Raw genomic sequence first — 22198 nt, 5'->3', positions numbered from 1 at the left:
TACACAAATTTGAATAAAAAGTTAGATGGTACAAATACAAACTGAATTACAAACTCAGGTTCTGAAAACATTTACATTATAAGTCAACGTGCAATTGATCCTCAAAGTTGTACATTTGGGCAGCTAACATTATTGTTCCCTCTTTTTCTAAGTATTTTTCCTTCAATCTTTTCTCCTACAATATTCTCCCTTCGTAGACCTCTAACATAAGCCTGTCCCTTCCTCAAAAGCAGTCCTTAGCACTGCCAGCCGAGATCACAGAACACATATAGCTTGTGAACTCTTGCATTCACAAAGCAATTTTATGGCCAACTCTGGAACTCTTCTGATAAGAATCTCAACCATTCGTTACAATCACCGGTCAAATGTCGTGTCCAGAAGGATGGATATGTGCAATGAACTGAAATCCCTTTTATTTAGGACAAAGCCCAACATCTTCAATGATAGCATCCAAATTTTAGTCTGTTTTGGATAGTCCTTTGTATGTTTGTGTTTGTCATGACAACATAAATCTTTAAGTTTGAACCGTGGATTTTTCTACCCAGCTAAGCTTGAGAAAGTGCCTGCTCAAGATATTTGAAAGTTTTCTGATATTTTAACACACCCATAAACCAGAAATCAAAGTTGTCTTCTGTGACAATCTCTATGTACTTCTGTGTTGGCTTTTGAACATTTTGACTTTGGTTCACACACTTGATCTTGTTCAGTGGAATGACAACCTGCACATGACCATATATACTTCATAACTTCAACAAATCTTGGATAAAGAGAAACTGAGAAATATGAAGACAGGCTAGGATAAAGTTCTCCATGAACACTCAAAAAATAAATAAAACTTTTATAAGTTAAAATGATCTTATGCATTTCATCTTTGAAGAAGTTAGAAAAGAGAATTCCAAAAAAAGTTGAAGTGCACAAGTTGAATTTAATGTGCGAGAGAAGTTTGATTTATTGTATATATTACTTAATGACTGACCTTATAACGGATCCTCAACATATGGCCTTTCCGAGTAAAGACTTTCATTGATCTCTCACTGCAGAAGGCAACCTTGTCAGTGGAGATGAAGAGGAAACCTGCCAGAGGACCGGATGTGGTGGACAGATAAGATTGGGAAACTTTCAACAGCCTCTCTCCTTCTTCAACATTGAAAAACTGCTTAAACACTTTTTCCACTCCACCCACTCGAAGAATGCGAGCCCCTAAGCTTAGCTTTCTTTTAACAGTTTCTGAAATATTTGTCCTTAGCCTCACTGCAATTTTAGAGTAGTATAAATAGAATTAGATCCATTCACCAAGCTAAACAATTTCAGTTATGTGTAACCAAGAAAAGAAAGTTAATAAGGAAAAGAAAATTTTACTTTGCTTTGATGTTGTGGTTGAATATTGACATTGAGTGGCAGGACCGGGTAAGTATCTGTTAACTGACTTTTGAGGCTGATCAAATGTTGCTGAGATGACTGGAGTTCCAACAACTAGCTCATGAAGAAGTGAAGTCTGCATGATTGATGATTAATAAGGTTTTGGTTTAATTGAAAGGATTAGCAGCAGTGGTGATATAACAGGAATGGTCTGAAATACTAGGTTGCTAAGGAAGTTATGCTAACTTGGGTTGATGAGTCCCTTGTATTCCAAAGAGGTATTTAAAGGGATGAAAACTAGGAAGTGAATCTTGACCCCTTTGGTGGGATGACTCAACGTTAGATCATCAACCATGACCATGATTGATATAAAGGTACTGCATGGCAAGTTGAAGGAAAGTTATTCAAGATAATATTTTCATGTCATGGATTGTTTGCCCGCTTTTAGATAAAAATGTTACATAACCGATTCATGTCAACTTTTTTAAAATTAAAAAATCCTTGAAAGGTTAATTTTTAAGAGGCTCAGAGAAAGGTTAATATATCTTCAGGAGCAAGATTCCATGGTGATTGATTGAAGTAAGCAAGTAAAAGCATTGCTGCGGATAGCATATTCCCTTATTTAATTTTGGAAACAGGCAAGGAAATTAAACCCGAAAAAGTAAATGATGAAATACACCTATTAGTTGTAATGCTTTATATCAGCTTATGTGAGGATGCGTCACCAAGGCTTTATGAAGGCATTTAAACTTTCTGATGTCAGACTTCTCCGAATTAATTCTCTTTTGATAAGGTAGGAAAAAGTAAAGAAATTGTGAAGTTTATCCCATGTGACTATCTAATATATATGACCTATTCGCAACTAACAGGCTGCTTAACATAAAATATCATTTTTCGTTTTCTCTAACAGGGTTGAAGGTTGAATAAGGATACTAAATTTATGAAAATTCAATGCTAAAATATTGTTAAGATCACTTTATGAAAGTTCAAGTTGGAACTTGCATGGGGTGTGCCTACATGCTGATGTGGGAGACAACACAATCTCTTGCTTTTCTCAAGAGACCATTCCCTGAATATAGATACGCATTTATCTTGTTTTCGAGTGATTGACTCATCATTGAAGAAATTGATATCAGCAGCAACTAAAAAGTCTAAAATCACTGCATTCATGCTCTCGGGGTTTTTGAAACTCAACTAAAAACTCAGGCTGTCATTAACGAAGCCATCAGTGCTTTTTGTTGCGTCAAACTATATCATAAAGTGAGGTTGCTGACAGGGCTATGATGGTAAGGGATAATTAAGAGAAACAAGGCAAAAGCAAATTGCCATGTCATCTCATATGTAAAGCTGATATAGTAGAAGTTCCTTCTTCCCGAGCTTTCTGTTTGAGTAAGAGTCAATGCTACTGTTTCTATGACGCACACTTGACCTTACTAGAGAGTAACTATGTTTGTTCCTATCTCAAGTCCACGGGCATTGTTAGGGTTCCCATATCCAAGGTATTCACCTCGGTGGATTGAGAGGAGAGGGTGTTTATAAGGCATCGTTAGTGATGCCATATACGAGGTATTATCCACTTAGGTGTTCGGTTGATCATTACGATCTTGTTCTTGAAAATTTAATATATCTTCGGGAGCAAGATTCCATGGTGATTGAATTAAGTCAGCAGATATAAGCATTGTTGCTGATAGCATATTGCCATGTTATCACACAAACCATTGGAAAACTGCCTGTTTTGGAAGCGGGCAAGGAAATTAAACCCGAAAAAGTAAATGATGAAATACACCAATTAGTTGCAATACTTTTTATCTTCAGCTTAACAAAAAAAACTGCGGCTGAAGGTTGGCTATGAAAGTCATGCATGTTCAGGGAGCAGCAGTAGTGGAAGAGAAGAGTGTTGGAAATACTTCAAAGTTTTGTGGAAAAGCAAATTATCATGTCTCATGTAAAGCTGATGTATAGTAGAAGTTCCTTCTTCAGCCTTTCTGTTGGAGTTTTGAAAGGGTCAATGCTACTGTTGCTATGACATACTTGTCCTTACTGGAAAGGAATTAATGTCCTGCTTTGAAATTTGAAGGCAACGACAAAATTTATTCCATTGAAAATTTGAAATATTTAATTTTGTTAGTTGTTCCATTAGCTGATTATCAAGATATCACTGATACCTTATCATCTACTCATAAAGTTAACTTTCATATCCAAGAACTTGCACAGAAAGCTGAAGGATTTGCCATATTCCTTGATATATATACAACTTATTTTTTTGAAAAAACATGACTCAGACTACATATTGTACAAAAGGTTGTAGAATTGTCTTATTAATTTCTTGCGTACCCTTACTGATATATTTTTTTTTTAAAAATGAACTGAAAAATGAATTCTTCCTGAGGATAAAGATTTTTTTTCCAAAATAGTACTATTTTTATAGATAGGGCGTTCTTGTGTGTATATATGTTTTAGTTCACAAAAGTGGTATCCTAGTTATTTTTTCATATACATAAAATGAAATACTTAGAACAATTGATCGTCAGCCTAAAAAAAAGGCTGAGAATTAATTGCCATGCAATTTTCAAAACCAACGAAAGCCACTTAGCATAGTCAGCATAATCTAAACCATACAAGCCTAAGCTTATTTTGCTACGCTATTAAAAAAAAGTTATAATAAACACTTAAAAGTAATGATAACCAAACAGACTTAAACATTTTTTACATTTTTTTTTGTATTAGTCTCATGTACGTTATAATTGTAATCGATGGTGATTTCGCGTTTCTTATTGTCATTTCACCAATTTTGTGATACCCCTCTATCCCACGCATATATGTACTAATAATAAAAGGAATAAAAATGTGAAATTAATTAATAATTTTTAAAACACATTTAAATAAAAGTCTTTCAAAAGTGTAAAAGGCTCACATTCACTTTTTTAATATCATAATAAAACTTGTCCAAATAAATAATAAATCATCTCGGCTCAAAACAAGGTCGTCCAAGACTTCATGTAATTAATATAGAAACCTATACCTCAATGTTACATTCTATTAGAGCATTGTGTTCTCATGTCCTATAGCATGAGATTTTTCACAGTCATCCACCTAACCATCTGCTCCCACGAACACAAGATTCGAGATCATCATAGGATCCAAACACAAATAGCACACCGGGAGTAAGTTATCACATTCCTAGCTAATAGAGAGAAACAAGACAACATGTAGATTTACACATCATATAAACAAAATATAACTTGCTTAAACATAACTCATGTCATTCCATCACTTTGTCGCGTTACATTACATCACAACACAACACGTCTCATTCATTTTCACATCATTCATGTACTCAAGGATCAAAACACAATATTACTAAATCAATCAATATCGATCAATACACAAGCATTATGAAATAGATACACTAAGACTCAATCCTATATGCAATGTGATATGATGTCAGTAAAAAACCTCGTCGAGCGCCTAGGAGTACATGGCAAGACAAATCACGCACTAGCAAGTCAGGTCACTCTCACTAGGTAAAATCATAGGGAGACCAGTCAGGGTCACGCTATTTTTGGGAGAATGCTCCAACCATGTGGAATCAACACAGGCTTAAAGGAGCACTCAAACCGGGTGTATTTACCCCCAAGGCCTACACTCCGAAGAGTCCGTCAGAGCCTCTCCCTCCTGATTCAGGTCCAACCCAAAAAATATTTTAGTCGTGTGAATTGTATGAAACACACGACTCCTCAATTGTACAAAACACACAACTCTTCAATTGTTCTCAAAATAATTTTATCTCGTCAAACTTGTGATTAAACTCGTCGAGTCCCCTCAGTGGTTCCCATCACAATACTCGTTGTGCATTAACTCATCGCCCTTAAAGGATTTTATAGTCGTGTGATTGTACAATTCATAGCTCACAACTCAATACACACAACATCTCAATGCATATATATATATCACAAGTCAATACATACTCAATTTATCACATACGCTCGATCTCAATCACAATGGTGTAATCTTAATTTAATATGTTATCACACCTCATGAATCATATACACCTTACCTATGAACTATGCAATACACACGACTCCTCAATTGTTCTTAAAATAATTTTATCTCATCGCGTTTGTGATTAAACTCGTCGGGTCCCCACAGTGGATCCCATCACAATACTCGTTGCGCAAAAACTCGTTGCCCTTAAAGGGTCTTACTATTGTATGATTGTACAATTCATAGCTCACAACTCAATTCACATGTATTTCACCATTCATCACAGGTTCAATTTGTCACTTACTCATAATTTAAATCAATTTCACAATCTCAATGTAACAGTTTATACAAAATGCTTCTCACAACATGAGGAGTAAAACCTCTCAAACAATTCCACACAATCATATTAAAATCAATGAATCAAATCGTAGGTCAAAAATATGAAAACACTAAGAGCACTCAAGTTTATCAACCAATTCGCATTAGGACATTAATTGGTCCACCAACACAACAATATCGTATTTATAATTGTAAAGGAAAATTATAATTCAATAAACATTCTAAAATAAACCTTAATTTGATTCCCTAAGGATTCTTACACATGTTCATTCTAACCCCAATTGCAATAAACTCATCACTTACCTCTAAGTGGACTCATGTGCGTATTTTGACAGCGATAGCGGCATCTCTAGCAATTTTTTGAGATTCCTCGAGCTTTTCCTATGATTCTCTGATAGGGTTTTCAAGCGTTAGAGAGAAGGAGAAAATATTAAAGCCTTCATTTTTTATTGTCTTCGTGTGATTCACTTTTCTCTCTCCATGAATATTATTTCGCAAATCCCAACGGTGAAGATGTGCATAATTGAATTGCAAACCATATGTCTAAATTTCACGATGACCCAACAGTTAACGAGTCCAAGATTGTAGTTTTACTGGACAAGTTTTGAGTCTCTGCGGGGAAAAAGAAAGCTAAGATACGAAGAATATTTCTCTTAGCTCTGACATTATTTAGCAATTTCCAACGGTGAGAATGTTCGGAAATGAGTTTCAAACCTGGTGCTGAAATATCACGACAATCCAACGGTTAACGAGTCTGGGATCTTCATTTTACTAAAATAAGTTTGAGTATATATGAAAAAAAAGAGTTTTAAGAGAAAAAAAAGGAAAATGAAATTTTAATACAGTTATTTCTCTTTATTTATTTAATTATAAAAACTTCATCATTTTCTAAAATTCTATTTTTTTTTTTAACTAAAAAACATTTTTAATTTATTTACGAAAATGGAATGTTACAAATTCCATACAAGGAAAGTTGATGAAATTGTGAAAGAAGCCGAGGCGTTATATTGACACAATTCAATCACAAAACCAACCCTATCTGTATCATTTGTACAATGCAAACTTATCAGATGCAGTCCCACAGTTAGAGCAATCCTAATTTATAAGATGGATCCAGTGAGACCAATAACTTACTTCTAATTAATTAAACTACTTAGTAAAACAGACTCGCATTTAAATAACTATACACAAATTTGACTAATTAAAAAGTTAGATCGTATACTTACAAACAAAATTACAAACTCAGGTTCTGAAAACATTTACATAATAAATAAATGTGTAACTGAGCCTCAAACGTGTACATTTTGGAAGCTAACCGTATTTTTCCTGTTTTTTCTATGTATTTTTTCCTTCCTCAAAATCAGTCTGGTCCTTAGCAGTGCAAGTCAGTCAGCCACAGAACACATACAGCTTGGATTTTGCAACAAATTATCCTCCAAATGGTGAACTTTTGCATTCAAAACCTGATTTGCTGGAAGAAAAGTCTGCTACTCTTCTGATATGAACCACATCCATTTGCTATTATCTCGGATCAAATGTCGTGTCCCAAAGGATGGATATATACAATGAAGTGAAATCCCTATTGACAAAACTTAACATCTTCAATGATAGCAGCCAAATTTTAGTTTGTTTCTGATCATCCTTTGTACCTATGTGTTTGGCCTGACAACATGAATCTTGGAGTTCAAAAATGGTGGATTTTTCTACCCACTTAAGCTTGAGAAACTGCCTGCTCAAGATATTTGAAAGTTTTCTGATATTTTAGTACACCCATAAACCAGAAGTCAAAGTTGTCCTCCGTGACAATCTCTATGTACTTCTGTGTTGGCTTCTGAACATTTTCACTTTGGTTCACACACTTGATCTTGTTCAGTGGAATGACAACCTGCACATGAGCAAATATACTTCAGAACTTCAATAAATCTTGGATCAAAAGAAACTGAAAAATATGAAGATAGGCTAGCTAGGATAAGGTTCTCCATGAACACTTAAAAGAAAAAGAAAGTAGGAGGTAAAATGAATAAATCTTCTGTAAGTTAAAATTAGATTATGCATTCAATCTTTGAAGAAGTTAGATAAGAGAATTTTTCTAAAAAAAGCTGAAATGCATAAGTTGATTTTAACTTATGAGAGAAGTTTGATTTATTTTACTTTCTTATCTTCTACAATAAGGACTTGTTAAGTTAGGCCTATGCATGTATTACTTTGTGACTGACCTTATAACGGATCCTCAACATATGGCCTTTCTGACTAAAGATTTTCATTGATCTCTCACTGCAGAAGGCAACCTTGTCAGTGGAGATGAAGAGGAAACCTGCTAGAGGACCGGATGTAGTGGACAAATAACACTGGGAAACTTTCAACAGCTTCTCTCCGTCTTCCACACTAAAAAACTGCTTAAAGACTTTTTCCACTCCACCGACTCGAAGAATGTGAGCCCCTAAACTTAACTTTCTCTTCACAGTTTCAGATATATTTGTCCCCAGTCTCACTGCAATTTCAGAGTAATACAAATAGACTTAGATCTGTTCACCGAGCTAAACAATTTCAGGCATATATAAATAGGTCTTAAAAAAGTTAGATGTTTGTCTGTAAAGGAAAAGAAAATCTTACTTTGCTTAGATGTTGTTGTTGAATATTGGCATTGAGTGGCAGGACCAGGTAAGTATCTAGCTGACTTTTGAAGCTGATCATATGTTGCTGAGATAACTGGAGTTCCAACAACTAGATTATGAAGAACTGATGTCTGCATATTTGATGATTAACAAACAAGGTTTCTGTTTTATCAAAGGGACTAGCAACAGGTGAAAATAAACAGGCGTAGCTACTAGTTTGCTAAGGAAGTTATGCTCACTTGGGTTGATGAGTCTCTTCTATTCCAAAGAGGTATTTAAAGGGATGAAAACTAGGAAGTGAATCTTGACCCTTTGGTGGGATGACTCAACCTTAGATCATCAAACATGACCATGATTGATATAAAGGCACTGCATGGCAACTTGAAGGAAAGTTATTCAAGATAATATTTTCATGTCATGGATTGTTTGCCTGCTTTCAGAAAAAAGTGGTAGAGAAAGATTCAAGTCAACTTTTTCAAAATTTAAAAAATTCTTGAAAGATTTATTTTACGAGGCTTAGAGAAAGGTTTTGTATATCTTCAGCAGCAAGGTTCCATGGTGATTGATTTAAGTAAGGAAATAAAAGCATTGTGTCTGACAGCATATTGTCATGTTGTCACACAAACCATTGGAGAACTGCACTGCTTTTGAAACAGGTAAGGAAATTAAAGTTGAAAAAGTAAATGATGAAATACACCGATTAGTTGCAATACTTTTTTTCTAGCTTATGTGAGGATGTGTCACCAAGGCTTTATGAGTAGGCATTTGAACTTTCTGATGCCATACTTCTCCAAAATCTATTGTGATAAAGTTAGGAAAAAGTAAAGAAATGGTGTGGTTTATGCCGTATGACTATCTAATATCTATGACCTATTTGCAGTTAATAGACTGCTTAACACACAACATTTTTTGCTTTCTCTAACACGGTTAAAGGTTGAATTAAATTTATGAAAGTTCAATGCTAAAATACTGTTAAGACTTTATGAAAGTTCAAGTTGGGACTTGCATGGGGTGTATACACTCTTCAAGGACATGTACCGACATGTGATGTGGGAGACAACACAATCTCTTGCTTTTCTCAAGGGAAATTAAAGGGGACCATTCCCTGAACATAGATATATGTCTTTATCTTGTTTTCGAGTGATTGACTCATCATTGAAGAATTTGATATCGGCAGCAATTAAAACCATTGCATCCATGCTCTCATCATGTGGTTTGAGACTAACCATATCATAAAGTGAGCATGTTGACAGGGCTATGATGATGGTAAGGGATGAATATTATTAAAAAGATGACAATGGAACGTGAAATTGTCTATTTCAAAAATGGAAAGTTTTCTCTGCGGCCGCAAGTTGGCTATGAAAGTCATGTGCCGGGGAAGAGAAGAGTGTTCGATATACTTCTAAGTTTTGTGGAAAAGCAAATTGCCCTGTCTCATATCATATGTAAAGCTGATAGTAGAAGTTTTTGCATTATTATCTAGTATTTTATATATATATATATATATATATTCCAGTGTCAGTTATTCATGTTGTCAAGTGGGTACCTACAAATGGTTTATAGGTATATGAAGTTATCACTTATTAGTGATGCCTTATCATATATACCCATAAAGTTAATTTTCATACCCAAGAAATTGTACTCAAAGGTCGAGAATCTTCTTGAGAAAAATTGACTCTTATTTCTTACGAGTAACGATTGAAATATTTTAAATATTTCTGTTTTTATGGATATCATAGGACATTCATACGTGCGTACCTACAAATGGTTAAAAAATTCTTCTTTAAGTTTCTACTCACCAGCCAGACTAGATTTGGTTCACAAAAATGGTATCCTAGCAATTTTTTGAAAGTCCAGAGGTCACATTGTCACGACTTAGTCAGAAAACAAGACCAAATCTTTAGCCGGTATAATTTGGACTATACTAACTTATCCCGTTCCATATGCGGTGAGATCAATGACTTCAACAAACCTTATTTTAAAAATAAATATCACTCTACTATAACTAACTGGAATAAGTAACAAAATTAATTAACAGCGGTTGATAAAATAAATCCACTAATTATACCAGAATATCTCATTTATCACTTTCATCTGTCGCATTCCTGTTAATTATTTAAGCTTTTAATTAAGACAAACAAATTCACATTTAAAAGATTATATGCAAATTTGATTAAAGAGTTGGATAGGAAGAGTACAATCTGGAATACAATTTCGGTAACCTGGTTATGAAAATATTTACATGATCAAATTTACAAATAATTGAGCCTATACTTCTACAGTTGGGCAACTAGCAATTTAGTACCCTTCAGTTTATCTTTCCTTTGAACTTTTCTTCCACCGTAATCTCCCTTCATAGACCAGCTAGCTCTAACATAGGCTAGTCCATGGACGGATACCTTCTGCAAAAGCCCTTTGGTCCTTAACTAATTAGCATTAACAACCAGTCATCCACTGAAATACATGTGGCTTGCATTCTGCAATAAATAAGGCACCAATGATGAACTCTTGTACTCAAAACCTTTTGTCCACATTGTACTAGCAACCAAGTGCTTCAATTCAACTGATATGAACCACTTCTATTTGCTGTCACACCAACATGTTGTGTCCAGCACAATGGATAAAACAATGAAGCTGCTTTTATCAAAGACAAAGTCCAATGTCTTCAATAATTGCTGCCAGCCTGCCAATTTTTATTTTGTTTCTGATCATCTCTCTTGTATCTATATGTTTGTCCTGACAACATGAAGCCTCAAGCTCAAACAGTGGATTTCGCTACTCAACTAAGCTTGAGAAACAGCCTGCTCAAGATATTTCAAGGTTTTCTGATATTTCATCATACCCATAAACCAGAAATCAAAAGGTTTTCTGTGACTATCTCAATGTACTTTTGTGTTGGCTTCTGAACATTTTTACTTTGGTTTACAAACTTGATCTTCTTCAATGGAGTGGCAACCTGTAAACAACCATATATACCTATCAGAACTTCAACAAATCTTGGATCAAGAGAAATTGAGAAATATGAAGAGGTTTTATGTATATACTACTTTACGACTGACCTTATAATGGATCCTCAACATGTGCCCTTTCTGGCTGAAAACTTTCATTGATCTCTCACTAAAAAAGGCAAATAGCGGATGAAGAGGAACAGGCGGTGGTAGTTATGCTAACTTGGGTTGATCATTCCCTTGTATTTCAAAGAGGTATTTAAAGGGATGGAAACTAGAAAGTGAATCTTTGACACTTTTAATGGGATGACTCCAACCTTGGATCATCATATAAAGCTACTGACATGGCAACTTGGAGCAAAATTATTCAAGATGATATTTTCACATCATGGACTGTTTGGTTGCTTTTAGAAATAATAGGGGACAGTAAGATCCTAGTCAACTTTCAAGAAGAAAAAAAAATACCCTGTAAGGTTTTCTAGTATCAGTTTATATATCTTCAAGAACAAGATTCCAGGGAAGTAGTAGATGTAAGGGAACAAATCCTGTGTCCACAGTTCCATGCAATCCATTGGAGAACCGAACTGTCTTGGAAATTTAACCAGAAAAAATACTGTGGTATTTAAAATCCTTGGGTTATAGTACTTGGTATTTAAAATCTCAGATTCAATATATGAGAAGAAAGTTGAACTCAGTTTGTAAGGCTTTGCCCCTGAGGGAGCCCTTCCAGAAATTCTCGAAGGCCTAGGGTGAACCCAGGCCTAAGAGGGGGTTTGGAAATAGTTTTCAACCAGCAATAGACGCGCCTCGGTTAGAACCTCACTAGCTGCGTCATTGCCCCAAGCGCAAAGATGCTTTCTAAGGAACTATGTTTTCCTATTTTATATTAGCCTCTGTCAGTTCCACCTCTTTCTTTATTCCATGTGGGACTTCTGCCAACCAGCTACCACACTGACCAGGATTCCAGGCCACCCCAATAACTTCAGCCAACCAGCCACCACAAGCTGACTTGATCAGGATTATCCATCAACAAAAGAAAGCTTAATAAAATTATAGGGAGGAGCATTACAAGGCACCCATCTTGGTCCTGTTAGGGATAAACATGTGGTTGAAGTACATCCAACATCTGGTTATGTCTTCTTTTACCATGGCATAGTGCAGTGACTAACACTGTATTCAGAACCATTTTTCGTCCCTCTTATTCAATTTCTCTGCCCTTTGCACTTTTCTTCTATGGCAAGTCCCTGGCTGGCTTAGCTTCTGCAAAAGCAATCTGGTCCTTACTAATTAGCATTGCCAATCAGTCAGCAACAAAGGACCCAATGGTCAACAATTGAATTGTATTTCACAATGTTTGTCCACAATGAGCCAACAGCCTAGTCTGCAATTCAGCAGATATGTGAACCTCGACCATTTGCTGTCACAGACTAAAATGTTGTTTCTGATCATCACTTGTATCTTTATGTTTGTCCAGACAACATGAAGCTTCAAGCTCAAATGTTGGATTTTGCTACTCAACTAAGCTTGAAAAACCACCTACTCAAGATATTTGAAAGTTTTATTATGATATCTCAAGACACCCATAAAACCAGAAATGAAAACTGTTAACAGTCTTGTTTCTGAACATTTTCATTTTGGTCATTGTACTTGATCCTCTTCAGTGGAATGACAACCTGCAGTACATGACCATATATACTTTTCGATACTTCAGCAAATCTTGCATCAAAAGAGACAGAGAAATATGAAGAGGTTTATGTATATACTACTTGATGATTGACCTATAAAGGATCCTCAACATGTGGCCTGAGTAGAGATTCTCATTGAACTCTCATGGCAAAAGGCAACCTTATCAGTGGATATGAAGAGACAAGCTAGAGAGGCAGATGTGGTGGACAGATAACACTGGGAGAGCTTTCAACAATGTCTCTCCTTCTCTTCTCACACTAAAAAACTGCTTGAACACTTGAAAAAAGTTTAACTTATCTTGACTGTTTCAGATATGTTTGCCCCCTCTTTCACTGGTCACTGCAATTTGAATACATTGAACGAAGGAGAAAATTAGTTAAGTTGGATGTCTACAAAATTGAGCACAGCTTCCACGGGATAATAACAGAATAGATAAGACAGCAACATAAATTCAAAATTAAGCATCATTATATTTGGATTTCGAAAGGAAGAAAAAGGTGTTCCATATATTGAGACCCAGATGTGAAGCATTATATATATACAGTGGCCAAGCTTGAGAAAAAAAGGATATTAATTGCATGAACTAGTTTTGGATTTAATATATTCAAATACAATGATTAAGCATCATTAATATTTGGATTGGTTGAATCGGCCACTGTATATATATAATCCTTCACATCTGCGCCTCAATATATATAATCGGCCAATGTATATTCAAAATTAAGCATCATTATATCTGGATTTAGAATGGCCGATTAATTAAGATTAGTGTATGAATTAAATATTATTATTTCTTTTGATAATACTATTCATTATTCAAGTATTAACTATTTTCTTAATTCTTTTATGATATTAAGATATTTATTAATTGCATTCTTTATGGTTTTTTAATGACTTTTATAACATTGTATGCGAATGAATAATAAAATTGGACAAAATTATGTGCCAAAAATATTCTAAAAACATTTAACTTTTTATACTTTTCTATGCATAGAAAACATTAAAATTATATATGAAACTTTTATTAAATTTAAAAATATCATTTTTACAAAATCACAGCAAAACTTGCATAAACTCTTACAGGAAAAAAAATCACTAGAAAACAGTTCACAGAAGAGAAAAATGGATGATGGACGAAGAATCCACTAGAAAAACCTGCACACAATAAATTGATATGAAACAGTCTCGGTTCAAAACTTCCTATAAAAAATAATGATATGAAGTTATTGGAAAAATGAGTTCAAAAATACAAAAATAAAATATTATGTATAGAGAATTTGATGTTTAAAATATTAATATAAAACTGTCTAGTTTATAATAACTTACAACATTTGAAAATAAATTGAGTAAGTCGTATTATCTTCACAATATAAATAAATTATGTACTTCATAATCGTTTAAAAACTTTATTTAAAGAGAAACTTAAATACTAGTAATTTAGCCAATAAAATTATCCAAATTCAAACATAATAATACAATCTCTATAACCTATGTGCAAAATTAAAAGAGAAACTTGAACTCTTAGGTAGGGTGCGCCAGGCCCATGTTATAGTGCAACACAAGGGCGACGCTTGACGACCCCAGTAGCAAGCTACTGTGTTGGGCCCTCCCCTTCAAGAAATAAATTTAATATCGTGTGGACCAATGGCCCACATATCAGATATTAAACTGATAAGAACAGATACTACACTTGATCTTAGCCAAAAGGCCGAGAAAGGTATGAATTTCTATGCTTTGAAACGTGCGTTTTATAAAAATACTTCAGATGATTGTTATCTTTACTCATCGATACGGGACTTAATCGTGGGTGGTTTAACATTAAACTTCAAGTGTCCTAATGTGATTGCACTCACATGCATATTTCACAACCCATCTGGAGTCATGCTAAACCCCCTATAACTGATTTATAAGTTGGATCCAGTGAGAATGTAAGATCAATAACTTCAACCAACTTAAGTTTAATTAATCAAACATCACTATACTGATAACAGTTAACGGTTAACGAAATCAATTCACTAACTATAATTGACGTGCCCATTTATCAATTGTATTCTTTTCAGACTTCCCGTTAATTATTTAAGCTAATTAAACAAAACAGACTCACATTTAAATACTTATACACAAATCTGACTAAAATGTTAGATGGTATGATACAAGCTCAATTACAAACTCTGGTTCTGATAACATTTACATAATAAACTAATGGGTAAAATTGAGGCTGAAACCTGTACATTTGGGAAGCTAACAATTTTGTTCCCTCTTCTTCTATGTATTTTTCCCTCCTCTACTTCCTTTCTAACACAGGTATGTGCCTGGATGGATGGATACCTTCCACAAAAGTAGTGTGGCCCTTAGCACTGCCAGCCAATTTGCCACAGAATACATATAGCTTGGATTCTGCAACAAATAAGGCATCAAATTGTGAACTCTTGCATTCACAACGTGAAATGCTAGCAGCTAAGTCTGCAACTCAGCTTATATGAACCATGTTTGAATAGCTATCAATATCATAGGTCATATGTCGTGTCAAGCAGGATGGATATATACCATGAACTGACCTTATAACGGATCCTCAACATGTGACATTTCTGAGTAAAGACTTTCATTGATCTCTCACTGCAAAAGGCAACCTTGTCAGTGGAGATGAAGAGGAAACCTGCTAGAGGACCAGATGTGGTGGAAAGATAACATTGGGAAACTTTTTTAACATCCTCTCCCCTTCTCTCATGCTAAAAAAACTGCTTGAACACTTTTTCCACTCCACCTACTCAAAGAACGAGAACCCCTAAGCTTAAATTTCTCTTAACAGTTTCAGATATATTTGTCCTCACACTCACTGCAATTTCAGAGTAATATAAATAGAATTAGATCTGTTCACCAAGCTAAACAATTGCAGATATATATAACTACGTCTAAACAAAGTTAGATGTTTGTGTGTAAAAGGAAAAGAAAATTTTAGTTTGCTTTGAGGTCGTGGTTGAATATTGGCATTGAGTGGCAGGACCAGGTAAGTATCTGTTAACTGAGTTTTGAAGCTGATCATATGTTTCCAAGATGACTGGAGTTACAACAACTAGCTCACGAAGAAGTGAGGTCAGCATGATTAATAAGGTTTTTGTGTAATTGAAGAGACTAGCAGAAGTTGAAGAGGAATGGTCTGAACTAGCTAAAGGAATTATGCTCACTTGGGTTGATGAGTCCCTTGTATTCCAAAGAGGTATTTAAAGGGATGAAAACTAGGAAGTGAATCTTGACCCTTTGGTGGGATGACTCAACCTTAGATCATCAACCATGCCCATGATCCATATAAAGGTACTGCATGACAACTTGAAGGAAAGTTATTCAAGGTAATATTTTGATGCCATGGATCGTCTGGCTGCTTTTAGATAAAAATGGTACTTAACAATTCATTTCAACTTTTTGCAAATTTTAAAAATCTTGAAAGGCCAATTTTAAGGAATTTATATTATACATAGTGCTTTTTGTTGGATTTAACTATAATAATACTATGTGTTTCACATATACATACTTAAAGGTTTTGTGGAAAAGAAAAATGCCAATTCATTCCCACATCATCCTCATACCTCACACGCAAAGCTGATGGTAAAAGTTCAGTCTTCATCACTTTCTGTTTTTGAGTTTGAAAGGGAAAACACTATGCTAGTACTATTGCCATAACAGCCCGAATTTCTTGATATCATATTCTTTTTATATGTATATTCATGTGTTAGTTGACATGGAAGAACCAAATTCTAATCCTATGAGTTGTCAAGTGGATAACAATAAATGGTTTACAGGTATAAGAAGCTATAATCAACTTATTAATGATATATACTTCAACACCCTTATCATCGTCTCCCCATAAAGTTAACTTTAATACCCAAGAAACCCTCCCAGAAGCCTGAAATTGTTGTTTATTTGGCAGCTTTTTGCAGAATTTTACTTTGGCCTTTGAAGACTTGTAGATTCAGTTAAAAGAGAACAAAGTTAGAGGCCGTGGTGATTAGGGTGTGTTTGGTTTCATTTTCATTTTCTGTTTTCATTTCCTGATTTCATTTTCTGAAAACTATTTTCATTTTCAAAAGATTAGAATTCTGAAAATATGTTTGGTTTCGCTTCTTGTTTTCTGTTTTCATGAAATAAAAATACTGAAAATTTATGATATATTGACTTCTTGTATTTTTGTATTTTTAGATTTGTTTAAAATTACATTCATTTCATTTTACCCGAAATGAGTTTTCTGTTCTCAACTGAAAACACTACTGAAAACTTTTCATTTTCTAGTTGTTTCCTGTTTTCATTTTCACTGAAAATGTTTTGAGAAATCCAACCAAACATATTTTCATCACCGTTTTCTGTTTTAAGTGAAAATGAAAACAGAAAACAACCAAACCAAACACCCCCTTAATTTTTTGGATTCTCTTTCCCCCAACTCCCGTAAGGGAAGGTGATAAAATTGTAAAACAAAAATCCACGGGTCACATTGCCATAACAAAGTCACAATTTTTTTTTCTAACATGATAAATTTGATTTAAAGATAAAATAATAATTAAACGTTATATTTTATATTAAAAAAAGTTTTTTTAAAAAGTGAGATAAAATCTCATTACTTTCTTCATATTTTATACCCTTTATTTTTTAATTATATCTTTTTATATTTTATACTAAAAAGGTTAAAAAGGGCCTTTTTGTTAATTTAAAATTATTTTTTTAAAAAAAATTAAGTACAAATGTTATTAGATAAGATAATGTTAATTCAAAATTAAACGAATTAAATGTACTGTACTATCAGGATGGAGTAACACCTAGTAGTATATCTTATCTTAATTAGTCGGCAATCGTTGTTTTTTTTTTCTTTTTCTGTGTAAATAAAACCAAGGCAGACTCACCTTAATTAAATACTTGAAAGTTCCAAAAACAAAGAGTGATGGGAAGGAGAGCAAGTGCTTTTGTCTTTGTTCTAGTAGTTGTAGCAGCCAACATGTTTTCATGATTCAACAGCAGCACGAACCATATACCTGAAGGTGGATGATGCCATTGCCATGAACTCGACCAATTGTTCTACATCTCCCTCTAATACAACTACTTAAAAAAAATTCAGCTTCTTTCTTTGCCATCAATATAGTGATGACACAGTTACTTTCGATGATATGGTTCGCGACTTTTTCGGACAAACTTTTTATTGTATCACCTAACCTATATCATAATCATCTTGGATTCGCATTTATATATGTCAACATTGTATGACAACCCTTTGGTTCATCTTTTTTCTCATTTTACTTCAATGTGTCATACATTGACTTTGTGTTTTAGACTTTTGATTGTTTAGCAAATTAGCAATGAATAGGAGATGCAACCTTTCAAAGTGATTTTGATGGTTTGATTGTGACCATAAATGGGATTGGGATATTCATTTGAATTTAATTGAGTAGTATAGTATTTCCCTTAATACAAAGAGAAAATTCTGGCTTAGTCACTCAAGGTAATTTTCATGAGATTATTATATAATCAATGTGTACATGTTATTATTTTGATGAGATTTAACCATTTAAGTCGATTATTAGACTAATCATCAATCATCTAGTCACATTATTTAATCGTCTATTCTCAATAATATATTATGTCATTATTAAATTCAAGTCATTTTTTACATATTCAATATGTGTTGACAATTAAGTTAAATTTAATGAGTATATATGTTATTCTTTTAGTAGTGATAGATGAATATTTCATAATTTTAAACATCCTATCAACATACATTTGACATATCATCTTATCCGTTTCTAAGTGAATGATTTAGTTTAATTTTTTATTTCTTTTAATCTATCATTTTCAACCTCTTTAATTCTAACTGAAATTTGAATATTTTTAAAAAGAAGTTATCAAAAATTAATATTATAAATAACAATATATCACAACATATTTATCATAAATTTAAAATAGAATTATATATTTAAAAATATTTATTTATTATAGATTACAATTATAACATAATTTATATATTTAAAAATATTTATTTATTACAAATTATAAATTTTAATTATATAAAATAAATAATTTTTTACAATGCATAGGCTAAAATACTAGTTTATAAATATCTAATATTATTAACTAGTTATGTATTGATCTTAAAATAATACGAAAAATGAACTGGTAAAGGTTTGTGCTACAATTAGCAAAACTCATATTTGGTGACTTTCCATGCACTTTTTCGTCAAAGAAAAAAATCAATTACACCCAAACTACATTTTGGAAGCAAAACAAACATGCTGAAAAAGTTTGTTACCACCGTATTTGATAGGCGGGGCCGAATGAGGCCCAATAGAAAGAAAATAAAATGGTTTAAGAATTTTATTGATTGGAATTAAATATATAATCTATAATTGATTGTTTTTATTTTATTTGTGTTAGAATAATAGGATATTGATACTTGGATCATTATTATTCATTGATTAATATTTCTTAGGTTATATAAATGTATTTATCTTTACCTATTATCATCAATGAATGAAATATCTCTGAATTTTATTTTCCTTAGTCTCTTTTAGCTTTAGTAGTAGTCTTTTAGGTTAATTTTCAGAAGATAGAAAATTACTTTCTATCCATATTAAAGCCTTTGCAGGTCCAAATTAAAAGGGAAAATGTTATAGTTTTTGCGGGTCCATTTATTTAATTTCTTATTTTTACTCCTTTAAATTAAATTATATGTAATTTTAACTCTGTAAATTTTATAGTGAATTTTTTTGAAGATTTTAAAGAATGATGGTAAGACCAACTTAATATTAAAAAATAAAATTACTTAAGAATTAAAAGATCAAAATTACACATATTTAAATTAAAAAGAAAAAACGTATTCAAGTATTTTCTTTCAATTATTGTTGGTTAAATTTATTGTTCAGCAAGTTATTGTTTACCCACTTACAAATATAAGAAATTTTATGGTTTTCCAACAAATTGGCAATAACATTTTAACCATAACTAAAAGGCTACTATCGATTTAATTTTACTAAGAGACACTTTAATGGTGTTTTCGTCCGGTCATTAATTTCAAAACGCTTAAATATGTATTTTGTGTATGTAAATTAGAGTGTTTTTTTATTTATTTTTGGTTGGTCTAAGTAAATATTTTTCTATTTTTAAGTCATGTAAGTTAATTTTTTTAATTTTAGTGTCGATGAGTTGACACTTTTTCAATTTTCATTTCTTTAAGTTATTTTTTATTTTTAGTTTCTGTAAATTCGTATTTATTTTACTTTAGCCATTTTAATTTTTTCATTTATAACTCTCATAAGTTCATGTTTATAGGGATCAAAATTAAAAAATATAAAATTACAAATAGGGGTATTAATAGTGTAATTTGATTTTATTTTAGACAAAAAGTTATCTAAATCAAATATAAAATAAAGATGTGGTTTTGTTTATTTGGGTTTTAATATAAAAACAAATTCAATCACATCAAATCAATTTTTGTGGTTTGATTTAATTCGATTTGATGATTTTTTTGTATATTTTTATAATTAAAAATTTATCAATTAAACCTATATAATTATTATATTATATTATTTTAAAAATGAATTTATTTTTTTCTTAATTTTTTTTAGCATATTTCAGTTAAAAATTATTATTTTTATTTCTATTTAGCATTAATATAAAATGATATTACCAACTCTTTTTGTAATATGATAGTAATTTATGCATCACATAATATTTAACATTATTAGTACATTCTTTTTTAACATGTGAAAGTAAAATTACTTAATATTTATTACAAATTACCACATTATAAATACAATATGCGATTTGATTCAATTTTTATAACATGATCTAAAAATCAAATCAAACCACAAAAAGTACACAATTTTTTAGATTTTTTCTTTTGACAGTTTTCAATTTGAACAATTTTTTTTATAATCAATTTGAAGATTTATAAAAAGTTTCTTTCGGTTTTGAACCCCCTTACCCACAGGAACTAAAAATGATCAAAAAAAATCTTACAAGCACTAAAATTAGAAAAAAAAAATTATAGGAACCAAAAATAAAAAACTATTAACATACAGAAATAAAAAGTATATTTAAACCATTTCAAAATTTTGAATTTGACAAAAAAGATAATTATTACATGAAAGAAATAAGAGAAAAATTAACCAATTTTCTTAAAATAGAAGGAGGTAGGGATTTAAGAAGTTGGAAACAACAGTATACTGCTCCAAAGCATATTTTATTACTTAGACCTTACACTTAAACTAAATTTACTTAAAAAAAACTAATAGAAGACTAAAAATTGTCAAATATTTTTTTTGGAACTAAAAAATAGAATATGAAAAGTTGGAGGACTAAAAACTTAACTAATCCTATTTTATTTATGGATAGAATTAAAGAGTTTAACCATATATATATATAAAAGGAAGAATCAACTTACTATAGAGTTATTCTTCATCATTATCATTTATTTTTTTTAAATCGAATTATCGTAATGAATAATTAATATTAATCATTAAATTTTAAGAAAATGAATAATTAAGCTAAAGAGTAACTATTTAAAAGTTATTATTGGATCAAATTGATCTCTCCTCTCTCTCTATAACTTGTATTTCCACAAAATTCAAAATAATTTAAATAATCATGCTTCGTTTAATGGTGAATTTATATGTGTTGACTTGCAAAACTCTTTGGTTAAGTAATTTTTTTATTCATTAGAATCAAATTCAACTACTATAATTTATAACAATTGAAGCATACTCCATTAGAGTTAAACCACTTATTGGTTAAATATGTTTGTTTTGTGAATTTGTGAATCAACTTATTACTTACCTAAAAATGAAAAAAAAAATTATTGCCATTTTAAAATTAAGAGAATATTTTTTTTGTCTAAGTTGACTCATAAACCATTTGTGCCACTGTTTCAAAAATGAGACCATTTGTACCAAATCTCAAATAAGAAACTTTGTAAACAAAATGAAAACAATAAGTACTTACACCTATTACTTAGGTCTAGGTCATTTTTTTTCTCTTAATCCTTTAATTTATTAAAGAAAAAAGACATTGATTAATTTAGAATTTGATCGAAAATTAAATAAAGGTTGATTACAAATTATTTTTTTATCAAAAATCAAATTTAAATATTACTCAAATGATTTAATCTTAATTACTTATATTTAATCAGTTGATTGGATTATGTCATTTAATCAAAAGTTTAATGCCTTAAAAAGCATAATAATGGTAGTATATACCTGTCCCTACGTGTTAAGAGTTGAACAAACGATTTTA

General features: G+C 32.0%; 2 protein-coding genes, 1 long non-coding RNA gene and 2 other non-coding genes across 5 annotated transcripts; all 5 read right to left on the bottom strand.

Moving 5' to 3' along the window:
- LOC100779386 (GEM-like protein 4) lies at nt 1-1679 on the bottom strand. The gene is made up of 3 exons (XM_003555783.5): nt 1360-1679; nt 977-1251; nt 1-719 (listed from the first exon to the last, which is right to left on the bottom strand). Exons 1-3 carry the CDS (start codon nt 1499-1501, stop codon nt 546-548), a joined length of 591 nt encoding a protein of 196 aa, XP_003555831.1. The 5' UTR covers nt 1502-1679; the 3' UTR covers nt 1-545.
- A 4980-nt stretch (nt 1680-6659) lies between these two features.
- LOC100778858 (putative GEM-like protein 8) lies at nt 6660-8624 on the bottom strand. The gene is made up of 3 exons (XM_003555782.5): nt 8296-8624; nt 7899-8173; nt 6660-7567 (listed from the first exon to the last, which is right to left on the bottom strand). The coding sequence occupies exons 1-3, from the start codon at nt 8432-8434 to the stop codon at nt 7394-7396; spliced, it is 588 nt and encodes a 195-aa protein (XP_003555830.1). The 5' UTR covers nt 8435-8624; the 3' UTR covers nt 6660-7393.
- Nucleotides 8625-10489: 1865 nt separating this feature from the next.
- LOC106797553 (uncharacterized) lies at nt 10490-12923 on the bottom strand. Its single transcript, XR_001386815.3, has 2 exons — nt 11357-12923; nt 10490-11253 (listed from the first exon to the last, which is right to left on the bottom strand). It is a non-coding gene; the product is annotated as an uncharacterized lncRNA (long non-coding RNA).
- LOC113000810 (U4 spliceosomal RNA) lies at nt 11948-12098 on the bottom strand. Its single transcript, XR_003266131.1, has one exon. It is a non-coding gene; the product is annotated as a U4 spliceosomal RNA (small nuclear RNA).
- A 1533-nt stretch (nt 12924-14456) lies between the features above and the next one.
- Nucleotides 14457-14652, bottom strand: LOC113000865 (U2 spliceosomal RNA). Its single transcript, XR_003266186.1, has one exon. It is a non-coding gene; the product is annotated as a U2 spliceosomal RNA (small nuclear RNA).
- Nucleotides 14653-22198: the final 7546 nt, after the last annotated feature.

Source organism: Glycine max, chromosome 20 (assembly GCF_000004515.6).
Source record: "Glycine max cultivar Williams 82 chromosome 20, Glycine_max_v4.0, whole genome shotgun sequence".
Taxonomy (NCBI): Eukaryota; Viridiplantae; Streptophyta; class Magnoliopsida; order Fabales; family Fabaceae; genus Glycine; species Glycine max.
The sequence above is the reverse complement of the archived record's forward strand: the minus strand, read 5'-3'. Positions and strand labels throughout refer to the sequence as shown.

What these genes read in the sequence shown, in the direction of transcription:
- LOC100779386 (XM_003555783.5), bottom strand. Translation starts at nt 1,501, where the DNA reads ATGCAGACTTCACTTCTTCATGAGCTAGTTGTTGGAACTCCAGTCATC. An exon ending in AACCACAACATCAAAGCAAA is followed by an intron (nt 1,252 to 1,359) that starts GTAAAATTTTCT and finishes CTAAAATTGCAG; the next exon opens with TGAGGCTAAGGACAAATATT. An exon ending in TGTTGAGGATCCGTTATAAG is followed by an intron (nt 720 to 976) that starts GTCAGTCATTAA and finishes GGTCATGTGCAG; the next exon opens with GTTGTCATTCCACTGAACAA.
- LOC100778858 (XM_003555782.5), bottom strand. Translation starts at nt 8,434, where the DNA reads ATGCAGACATCAGTTCTTCATAATCTAGTTGTTGGAACTCCAGTTATC. An exon ending in AACAACAACATCTAAGCAAA is followed by an intron (nt 8,174 to 8,295) that starts GTAAGATTTTCT and finishes CTGAAATTGCAG; the next exon opens with TGAGACTGGGGACAAATATA. An exon ending in TGTTGAGGATCCGTTATAAG is followed by an intron (nt 7,568 to 7,898) that starts GTCAGTCACAAA and finishes GCTCATGTGCAG; the next exon opens with GTTGTCATTCCACTGAACAA.